Source organism: Mesitornis unicolor, unplaced genomic scaffold (genome assembly GCF_000695765.1).
Source record: "Mesitornis unicolor isolate BGI_N332 unplaced genomic scaffold, ASM69576v1 scaffold28547, whole genome shotgun sequence".
NCBI classification, from domain to species: Eukaryota; Metazoa; Chordata; class Aves; order Mesitornithiformes; family Mesitornithidae; genus Mesitornis; species Mesitornis unicolor.
In genome coordinates, this window is record NW_010196239.1 from 1 (window position 1) to 11,156 (window position 11,156).

The following is an 11,156-nucleotide window of genomic DNA, read 5'->3' on the forward strand; positions in this document are numbered from 1 at the left end:
GAAGGCAAACTGGGGCCTACATTCTGCTGCTAAAGGAATGGAGAAAAATGCATTGGCAATATCAATCGTGGCATACCATTTAGCTGCCTTGGACTCTAGCTCATATTGCAGTTCCAGCATGTCTGGCACAGCAGCACTCATAGGTGGTGTCACTTCATTCAGGCCACGATAGTTCACTGTTAATCTCCATTTTCCATCAGGCTTCCGTACTGGCCATATAGGAGTGTTGAAGGCTGAGTGAGTCTTGCTGATCACTCTCTGGCTCTCTAGTTGGCGAATCAGCTTATAGATAGGGACCAGGGAGTCCCTGTTGGTCCTGCATTGCCGTCAATGTACTGGTAACCCTTGAAACATAACATCCAGGCTCCGGCTTCAAGCCTGCCGATCATGAATGGAAGCATGGTAGAAATTCTGTAAATGATAATACCTTGAGACACTGAATTTATTTTTTGTCCAGCTGTGTGTATTCAGAAATCAGTGTCTAAATGCTACAAAACTACTGTATGGTATTTGAGATCTGATGAACCCCAACCTCAGACTTATTTTGTGATACACAATCATCAGAACTGTTCCAAAACTGCTGTGCAGTAACACTTCAGAAATCTCACATTTTTCTGTATGTTGTAGTAGTAGAGAGTGAAAGAGGAACAGTTTTAAGTCTACAATTTTATTTTTGTTTTTCGGCTTTTCCTGGTTTTAATATTTCTGATGGTGCTGATAACATCAGTGTTGTTTTAATGCAATGTTATTGCTAAAGAAAATGTCCTTAACAGATTTTTAAATGTGAATTACTCATTGAATTAACATACATTTGGGGAGTTCTTTAATGATATATTATTTGCACGTAGTTTGTGGCATCTGATGCTACACATACAAATCTACATGTTATTGTGACTGTTTGTGAACCTTGACATTACTCTGTTTAAAATTTATATTGGAAAAGAAATTGTGTGTATACGTTGGAAAATATTTAGAGCCCTTCAGTAAGTTTAACTTAACGTGGAAATACTGAATATAACTAAAGCATTAGCCTTTGTAAAGGAATTCCTTTGCAGAACAGAAACGTGTATGTACACAGAAATGCCCCTGGCATAAATAAATCTTCTCTATTTCTTTGTGGTGCTGTTATGTTTCTATGTATTGAAATGAATGTCAGCATTTCGTCTGGAAGCAGATTTTTACGATGTCCTGAAATACTTAAGTTGTTTAAAATGGGAATCTGAGCTATAGTAACAATTGTGGTACTGTTGTAATAAAATAAGTTATACTTTCAATGGTGAAATAATGTAGAAGAAACAGAGTCCTTCAATGTTGATAATCTAAGCTGCTGAATTGCTTCAAGGGGCAAAAAAAGCAGAGAATATACATTGATTGTCAATATCATGCATATGGTGAAGGTATTCAATATCACTGCCTTCACAGAACATAGGAAAATAATATCATCTATGTGACGAGGGGAGTCATGAAATCAGTTTAACCTTTCCTTTAACATCAAAAAGAGGTAATGTATTTGTGATATATTAAAGTGTTAGACTAGAACTTGCAAAACGTTTTTGTTTGTATTTCTGCAACTGATATGCTGTATTTCCACCTTACCAGCCTGCTTCCTCCACCTTTCTAGACCTGATATTACTGTTTCCTTTTTTTCAGTTTAATTTTTAAGCTCTTGAATACCTGTTCATATTCTGGCATATAGTCTACATGGCAATCAGCTTCAATTTTCCTTGGGACTGCTAAATTCTGTTACAGAATCTTCTGTAGTATATTGCCTTAGGGTAATCCAGATACTGGAACTTTGCTGGCATGTAATGCAAAGGCCTATATGGTGTTACTAGTGGCATGACCAGAAGTTAGAGCATTTTATGTAGTAACCTGTGTAATAATGTTTTGATGCCTATGCATTTCTTTGTTTCTATATCTTGTCGATTCTGTTTTGACAGTTAAAACTATATACAATCTATTTAAATGAGTCCAGACCAAATGGAAATCAGAATATATTATTCCTGCATTGAGGAAGCTTTTAAAAAGCAGTATAAATTTCAGGAGAGCTTTTAATAACTAAATGATCTACTGAAACCTTTTTCTTTCTTCTGTATGAGATATATCTGTTGTCTTTCATATGAGAACCATATACAGAATTGACTTCTTATAACAGTGATTTTTGGGGTGTACAAAACGGGGTTGGCATTGTGAGGAGTACAGTTGTCTGGACTAGAATAATTTGTTTTAAACCAGAGAGCTCTATTCTCATTTCCCCTACAACTCTCCCTCCACTGTCATGCCCTAACACTAGAGATGTAAATACTAGAAGTCCTACTGCTGAGGGGACATTAGATTTTATTTTTTCTTGGAGAATATATGTTCACCCCCTTCAAACATCCATCCTAACTTGGGTGGTTAACATTCATACCCATTTTCATTTCTTATACAGCCTTCTAAAGTCGTAAACTTCTTCACAGATTACGATTAACATTAGAGTGACCAACAAACTTGATATATATTATGGGTTACTCCAGTGGTATGCTTTTCAATACACCATGAGTAGAAAGGAAGGGTAGACATAATTTAGAATAATTCAGACATACTATACTGAATGTTGGAAGTCTGTGTCTAACTTTCTAAATTCTAAAAATATGCAAAAAAGGGAATATCTTCATTTGTAATACACTTTACAAACCTGTTATAGAACATTGTTCCAGGTAAGTGTGTTAAAATGGTATCTCTGTTTTTCAGACAAGAGCAGGTCTGTGTTCTGTATGAGAACATACACATAGCAGAACCAAGATTAATCCAGCCGTATGAACATGTCATCAAGAACTTCATTCGAGAGATCAAACTTCAAAGCACAGAGATGGAAACATTGGCCATTGCGGTAAAAAGGTACAGCGAGTTGTATTTCTAGCTCAGTTATGCAGTTATTTTTTTCTCTATCACACTTTGTTGGGTCAAGCTGCTGGGGTTAGTGACAAAGTATGTTATACAGAGTATTTCTATTTACTGAGTTTAAAGGTTATTTTATAGGTATGCACATGTTCATAAGCATATAGCTTGCAAATGTTTCTCTACATATTTTTGATAACTACTGGACCAAATTTTTGCAGGGTCTATTCTCATGTTTAATGTCATACAGCGTTTTAGCTCCTCTTCTGCAGTTGTAACTTTGAGTTTTAGCCTTCATGCCCATTATACTTTCATTTTAGAAAGAATATTTTTACTTTTTCACCTTCAAGGAGTGTATTTACCTATAGTAACTACATTTTCAATCTCATATCGTTACTGCCAAAACAAAACAGCTTAGGACAGAGATCTTGTATGTGTGGGTGATGCATGTTGCTGTAGTTATCCTTTTGTAGTCTCTTCATAGAGTAACGAGAGGGGCCTTTTATCTCTGTAACTTAATTTTCAATGCAGATGTGATGTATTTCATTCTAATCATCAGCTGTTACTTAAAATCCAATTTGCCTGTATCTTCAAATTAATTTGTGATTTTGATTCCCAGCCGTACCAGTTTCAAGGGCTGGGCAATGTTAGGTTGTATCCTTGTCTGTCTAATTTGTATCGCCTGAGGTAGGTAGATGTGTTTCATGTAACTTTTCTGTCAAGCCACAGGGCAATTCCTAACACAGTATTTGGTTTTAAATTCTAGAGCTCAGGATAAAGCAGCAGTTCAGCTCAGTGAGCTGGAGGAAGAGATGGAACAACGGATACAGGCTGCAGAGCATAAAGTTAAAAAGGAAGTGAGTATTTTATATTCACAGAATTTTGTAATTGCCAAACTCTCAGTGTTCTTAAGGAGGTTTGATGGCCGGGTGTGTTTTTGATCCTGATGAGCTGACTCAAAGCCACTGGAATCAAGGCCTGGATGAAAAGCAGCTATACATGAGAACAAAAATGTATTCTCTTTATGCTTTTTTAAAGAGTAATGGCAACTCAGATGTAATAAACCAAGAATAAAAATTTTTTTGTAAGAATATTTTGGCCTAGACTAATTTATTTTTGAGACCAGTGTTAGGAACAGGTTGGGGAAAATGACCGTTCAACAATAAAGAATGGAATCTGGTTCTCCTACTAGATTAATTTATGTAGAAATTAATGCTTAGGTCATTTGTTCCTAATTTGTGTAACTGCCTGAAGTGGTGAACTTTTTTTTCCCCATTCTTATCCTGTAACTATGTTTAAGAGAATTAGAGACATAAGAGGGTAATTATGATGACAGTGTGTGAGGGTCTGGGACTTCCACAGTTGACAGGAAATTCTGTTTCAATATGCTCAAATTTTAGCTGTTGTTTCAACTGGCTTTCAGTCTTGATGGAGAAGAATCTGCTTCCCCTTACCCATTGAAAGAAATATTAGAGCCATATGTAGCTGTGTAATTCTAAGCAGAAAGCAGTACAGTAAAACCACTTTACCTGCATTGTCTGCTTCATGTTGAAGTGTTAGGAAATTCACATAAGATAAACATAACTTTATTATGTGCATAAGAACAACAGTTCGTGAAAATGTTCTAATGTGGACACAAGAAATTCATTAATTAAAAGAGATACTATGAGCATAATTAGTGCTTTGTAGGACACATACCATACTGAACACCTGTATATTTGGTGTGGGTTCTTTCACCAAAGCATTTGCAGAATCAGAAGTAACAAAGTGCAGTCTGCCAACTTGCTGATTTAAAATCATTCATGGTAATTGATCTGTGAAGGTAAATGATATTCCAATAGATTTGCTTCAAACAACATATTTTTCTATACAAAAGGAAACACTTCTACCAAACCATAAAAGTCAGTTGTTTTCCTAGAAACAAAATAAAGTGACATAAAAATGTTAAAATATCACAACAGCAAAAAAAAAAAGCATATCATAATGTGTTTAACTAATGATAGTGCAACTCTCAGTACAGATAAACTTTCTATTTCCAGAGAGACTAAGCATTTATGATTAGAAAACAAATACATTTGCTCTGGAAAAATTCTGTTCTGCAAAAAGAGGTAAATCAGTGGACAAAGCCCTTTGGACTCTTTTTCACTTCTGTAAAAAGATAACTGTGATGTGTGTGTTCACTTATTCTGAGAACTTCCTCAAGTATGTACTAGCATTATTAAAAATACATCTGCTATGTATCCACTTCTGGCCTGTGTTTCTTCTTCTAAAATGTTCTCAAATTGTCACTGAATTGCACGGATTATGATTTCACTCTTCACATCTGGGTATAGAGTGAAAGACGTACACAGTACTCTTAGTTTTTGCTCCTAAATTTTCCCTTTAGCTGTAGCTCCACATACTCCACCTACTAAAACACCTTGAGAGTAAATGTAAGATATTTACTTTGTGGGATTGTACTAAGCCATTCCTCTTAATCCCTGTACTCAAGGCTACTGTTTGTCAGAGTGATCTCACTCACGCCACTGTGATAGATGCCTCTGCATGATATCTGGCGGTTAAGCCTATTCTGTATTTTGTTTCTTCAAGGGAAGTAAACAGTTACCAAACAATACTTACCTGTATATAGGTGCCAGCAATAAGAGAATCCAGATTAAGTTGATTACTTTGCTTATAGTCTTAACACATGGTTTATCATTTTAACACACGGATGTCAACATCACCTACAGGAAAGAACTGGATTCTGAGCAAAGTCTGTATCTATCTTTTCCGTGTGAAAACAACCTGTGTCATTGTCACCATGTGTCACTGCTTCATTGTGGTTTCTTGTGTTGTGAAACTCTGCACTGAAGTCCCCAGAGTGACTGGAGCAAGTTAAACATATGGTATCCTATAGCACATGGAACATACCATTCTTATTGTGCTTGGTGTAACTTCCTTTCAAAATCTCTCTGTTTTGATGAAAATAGAACTCACAATGGTGTTCTTGGTTTGATATTCAGATCAAGTACCATATGAAACTAAAGATGCTTTCATCAGCATACCTTTTACTGAATATAGGCGTGTAATATTCCAACACTTGCAAGCAAAAAAAAAAAAAAAGAAAAAACTAGCTATAGGTTTTTAAGTAAATAATAAATAAGTAACTTACAGTAGGACAGTAATATAGTTACTAGTACGTTGTAGGCCGAGCCATAGAAGGCTGGTTTGGAAAAAAGGATGCAATGCCCTGAATTGTGTAGAGGTGTGTATGTATACGTATATCTATGGAATACCCATCTAAATTTATGTACAAATTAATTTGAACACTTTCAGTTTTTTGTTTTTTTTTTAAGACATTGAGAATGTTAAGCACAGGAGGCTATGAAGTGAGTAACAGGCACTGAATTGACCCATATGTTTGCTTCCACCTTATAATTTTATTTCTGTGAATATTGTATAAGTGGACTAGAATCATAGGATGAGTATCTGTGGGTCTTAAGGAAGGGGCAGGTTGACGTAATGGAAGGACAAAATTAAACATATATTAGTCTAAGAGTGTGCGGTTTCCAAACTGATGAATGCATATTTTTAAGCAACATTTGAAACCTGTCTCAGCTTTCAATGAGATTAAAAATATTGCAGGAAAAACGAAAAGCTGAAGAAGCACTAAATGAGCTGAAGCGCCAGTATGATACTGAAGTTGGGGATCTTCAGGTGACAATAAAAAAACTTAAAAAGGTAAGTGAATTTAAGTAATAGCAAGACTTTTTAAAGTGTTTTAAGAGCTTGTGACCTTATGAAGTGCCTTCCCCAAGATATATAATAATCGTAACTACAGTTTTTTAATTTATTGTCAATCAGTAAATGGCAACCGCGAATTATTTTTTAGGTTGTGTTGTCATTCTGTGCTATTGTATTAATTCTATGTAATTTACTGAAATCCTTAGGAAAGGAACCAACTGCTAGTGAAATTCTGTTGCCGAATAATTTTCTAGGTCCATCAGGTTGCTAATGCTGCAGTTACCTGTTGTTCAGCCTAGAGAAAAGTCTCAAGGGAGATGTTATAGCAGCCTTCCAGTACTTTAAGGGAGCCTACAAGAAACCTCAAGGGGGACTTTTTACAATGGCATGTAGCAATAGGATGAGGGGTAACAGTTTCAAACCAAAAGAGGGGAGATTTAGATTAAATATTAGGAAGAAATTCTTCGCTATGAGGGTGGTGAGGCACTGGCACAAGTTTTCCAGGGAAGCTGTGGATGCCCCCTCCCTGGAAGTGTTCAAGGCCAGGTGGACAGGGCTTTGGGCAACCTGGTCTAGTGGGAGGTGTCCCTGCCCATGGCAGAGGAGTTGGAACTGAGTGAACTTTAAGGTCCCTTCCAAACTAAACCATTTGGTGATTCTGTGATTCTACTTAGCCTTGTATTTGATACATTAGAAATAGTCCAATATATTGCCTCTAAGTATTTGTAATATAGTAATTTATGATATCATAGTAAGTGTACTATATTACAGTAGTGCCTTTTAGCAGGTAGTGCATTTCTTTCAAATCTTGATGGTAGAAGTGGGTTAAATTTGTAACTTCAAACTAAAATTACTAGTGTAACTAGTTGTTATTAGTCTGAACCTAACTCCTACCTGATCTTTTCATTTAATACCTAAGTGGAAGATAAACTGAAATCTCAGATATGAATGTTTGTTTGGGTTATTTTATAATTTGGGTTTAATTTTGTCATTAGTTTTTTCTGTAAGTTTTGGCAGAATTATAGTGATCAATAAGGATATATTTTTGTTTCTTCATATTGAATTGCAAGAGTATAGATAGAAATGGAAATTCCTTAAAAGAAACACCAGAACCTGTAGTACAAATACTATGTAGATGAGGTAGTATATATATTTTGTTTTCTTTTAACATTAGTGTTCATATCTCCTCAATGGCTGGCTCCTGTGTCACTAGTTATGCATATTCAACACCTACAGAGTGCAAAATGCTTATTAAACATTTTTTAATTATTATTTTAAAAATCATATAGAAAACCAGAGATTTTTTTGAGGAATGCTGCCTACTCATATAGCAGGGAAAACTGTGGGTTTTAAAAACTATTAATACCTATATCATGTTTTAGGGGCCATTTAAAATGATTTCCATTGCTTTTTATGTACTCTGAATCAAAACAATCAATAACTTAGTTTAATTGTGCATTTTTATCCTTCTAGCTGGAGGAGCAATCAAAAAATGTAAATCACAGAGAAGATGTGGTTGAACTGAAAAAAAGAATGCATGATATGTTTCTGGTAAGAAATGATTAACATATGAATCTAGCCTCAGTTTTATACTTGTTGCAGTACAGTTTGGTTGTTGGGTGGTTGTTTTTTTTTACATTTAGTACTAGTAAGCTAAGAAACTTTTAAAGTTGTTGACAAGTGTATGAGGATCTTTAACTTTGAAAAAGACCTATTCTCTATAAATTAATGTACATTCTAGGTGTAACAGTTAGAAATAGCTTGAGATTATATAGTCCCCTTTTTGGGTAATTGAAATAAAAAAATAAAAATTCAGTGATTTTTGCATGCTAATTTACTGACTTCTCTGTTGATTTAGAGTTTTTTTACTTTATTTCCACCACTACGCTCACATTTTCTAGTGTTTCATTTTTTATTTAATTCTGATGGTTTTTATTTTGACGTTATGACAAACAGCTAACATCTAATATCTTATTTTTAAGGAAAATCAGAAACTTAAGAAAGATCTTTTAGAAGCACAGACTAATATAGCTTTTCTACAGAGTGAACTAGATAGCTTGAAAAGCGAATATGCAGATCAAACTTTGAACACTGAGAGGTAAGGTATTTCTACATCATAATATATCCACCAGGGAAAAAAAATCTGTTGTTTGAGATCGTTATTATGTATGCAGTTGGTAACTGTTATTTTCTAAATCTGCCATGAATGACATGTATACATTTGATGCCATGCAAAATATGCCATGACTATTGACTTCTTTTGTCAGGTTTCTGAAAGACCAAGTTCTAGTTATGATGCAAATTCTCATAATCTTGTAAGGAAGCCCATTGTTTTTGCTGGGACTTCAGTTAGGAGTAAAAGGTACAGCATCAGGCAGCTTTTTCTTCCATGGTTTTCACTCAGATGAGTACCTGTATGAATATTAGGGAGAATAGCTTTGGAAGCCCCCCACATCAGTCTCAACCAGTTCTTTCTAAAGTAAATGAAAGCTACTTCTAGATATTAATGTAAAGGAGCATAAATGCAGTTTCATTATGTGGTTATCTTCGGATAACACAAACTATATTTTATGGGGCAAGGAGGCAGTCCATATGGTTATTTTGTTTATCTTCTATTCACAGTCTTTTTTGAGATACAATAGCAGCGTTTATTGAAATTACCAAGTTATTTTACTTTACATAAAACCGCTTTTAACACATTTCAGCAGAAATGTAGACATATTTTGGAATTACAACTTTTGCCCTGTATGTGTTTATCACCTCTTATAATTTTTTTTGCAGAGACCTAGAAATTATCCGAGAGTATACTGAAGACAGAGACAATCTGGAAAGACAAATTGAAATCCTTCAGTAAGTTCCTAGTAGCTTAGGTTTATATTTATAAACTTTGTCCCAACATGTTTGAGGGTAAATGTTTTTGCATGCTTTCAGTGAAAGTACTGAAATGGCCTCAGTTCTCATGGAAGGTACTATGCTAACCTTCATAATTTAATCAGAAGTTTGTGTTCTTGTGTGTTCAAGTCCTCATGTTACAACAGTTATTGCTGTGGCATGTAAGTTTTGTGTTTCTCACTGATGTTTCTGTTTGATGCCCTTCTTTTCCAAAAGGAAAAAAGGCATCTCAGATGCTGTTTCTTCAACACTTAAATTTCAGAAGGTGGGATCCCTTTGAAATGGCATTAGTTGCCTTCTTGATTCTTATTTTTAGCTTACTATAATTGTGCACCAGGTGATTTCTATATACATAAGTTTTTGGCAGTCTAACCATGCTCTTGTTTCTACCTTCTGAAACTATCTCTATTTTTTCCTCAGTGCTTGTTTTGTGGAGACTTTGAGAGTCATCCTACACCATTTGTTTTCAGGCAGAGCTCTCCCCAGACTTGGATATTAAATATTTATCCAGCAGACATAGCAAATTCTTGAATTTGGTATCTGATAATGTGTGACTACTGAGCCACTAACTCTTAACTTTTTTTTTCCTTAGCCTGACATTCATTTCTTTATGATAAGGTGAACGAGATTTAAGCCTGTCCATACTATCATAAAAATTATTATTTGGCTCCTTTTTTTACTGGCTTCACTTCTCCAGTACTGGAAAGTACTGGAATGTGTGCAGTATTATACAAAGGAAGCACAGATTTTTGCTTTCAAGGAGGATCACAATGAACATATTTTTTTGTATCTTTAGTTAACTTCTTTATCCTAACCATATTCTATCTTTAAAGCAGGTGAATCACATCTGTTCTTGGAGTCATCTTAGCAATTTGTAAAGGATAGTGACTTTGTATTTCAGAAATGGCTGTACCAGTTCACTGCCTTGTAGCTGTTTTTGTGTGGTCATTCTTATAGTGTCTTTTAGCTGACCACAGATCATGCCACAGAATTGAATCAGGGTTTTCTAGGCTACTGCTGTGGAGGCTAAACTTCACAGTGCTTTTTTCACATGCAGTCATTTGAGTATATGACAACACATTTCTAGTCCCACACCACTCTTTAGTGTTCATCTAAAGAAAAATTAAAAGTTTTTTTGCTATATGTTTTTAAAGTTTTTCCTTGTGATAAGTTGCATACTTTAAAATGTTTTCTTTACTCCTGCAAGTTAAACTATGTTTCCTTGTTAGATCAGCTAATAGGAAGCTACATGACAGCAATGATGGTTTAAGGAGTGCACTTGAGAACAGTTTCAGCAAGTACAACAGATCGTTGGTAAGTATTTATAATTTTGTTATATGTTACTGAAAGGTTTAAGAATTAACACACCAGATGGAAATTTGTTTGTTCTTCAGTGAGTACTCAGAAAATTGAGTTTTATTCAATGGACTCACTCTGGGAATATACCTGTGTAATTGGATTTTGTTATATTTTACTTCTCTTTTCTGAAATTATAGAATTTTGTTAAAGCACAACTGCTTTTGGATTTAATCTGGCATCTTCCAAAACAGACAAAGGAAGATTTAAAAGTTACAAAAAAATCTACTCATAAGCTGCCATTTTGCTATATTGGGGAACCTGTTAAACTCCAAAACTACTGATCAAGAAAGCCCTTACATCAG

At 34.9% G+C, this 11,156-nt stretch overlaps 1 protein-coding gene across 1 annotated transcript in view; it reads left to right on the forward strand.

Moving 5' to 3' along the window:
* Positions 1–2,851: 2,851 nt before the first annotated feature.
* The window catches only part of RASEF (RAS and EF-hand domain containing), a 19,635-nt gene continuing 11,330 nt past the window's right edge, over positions 2,852–11,156 (forward strand). The window contains exons 1-7 of the mRNA XM_010188412.1: positions 2,852–2,880; positions 3,647–3,737; positions 6,505–6,600; positions 8,077–8,154; positions 8,586–8,701; positions 9,385–9,453; positions 10,725–10,809. Coding sequence (XP_010186714.1) covers positions 2,852–2,880; positions 3,647–3,737; positions 6,505–6,600; positions 8,077–8,154; positions 8,586–8,701; positions 9,385–9,453; positions 10,725–10,809 — 564 coding nt within the window. The remainder of the gene's footprint in view (positions 2,881–3,646; positions 3,738–6,504; positions 6,601–8,076; positions 8,155–8,585; positions 8,702–9,384; positions 9,454–10,724; positions 10,810–11,156) is intronic.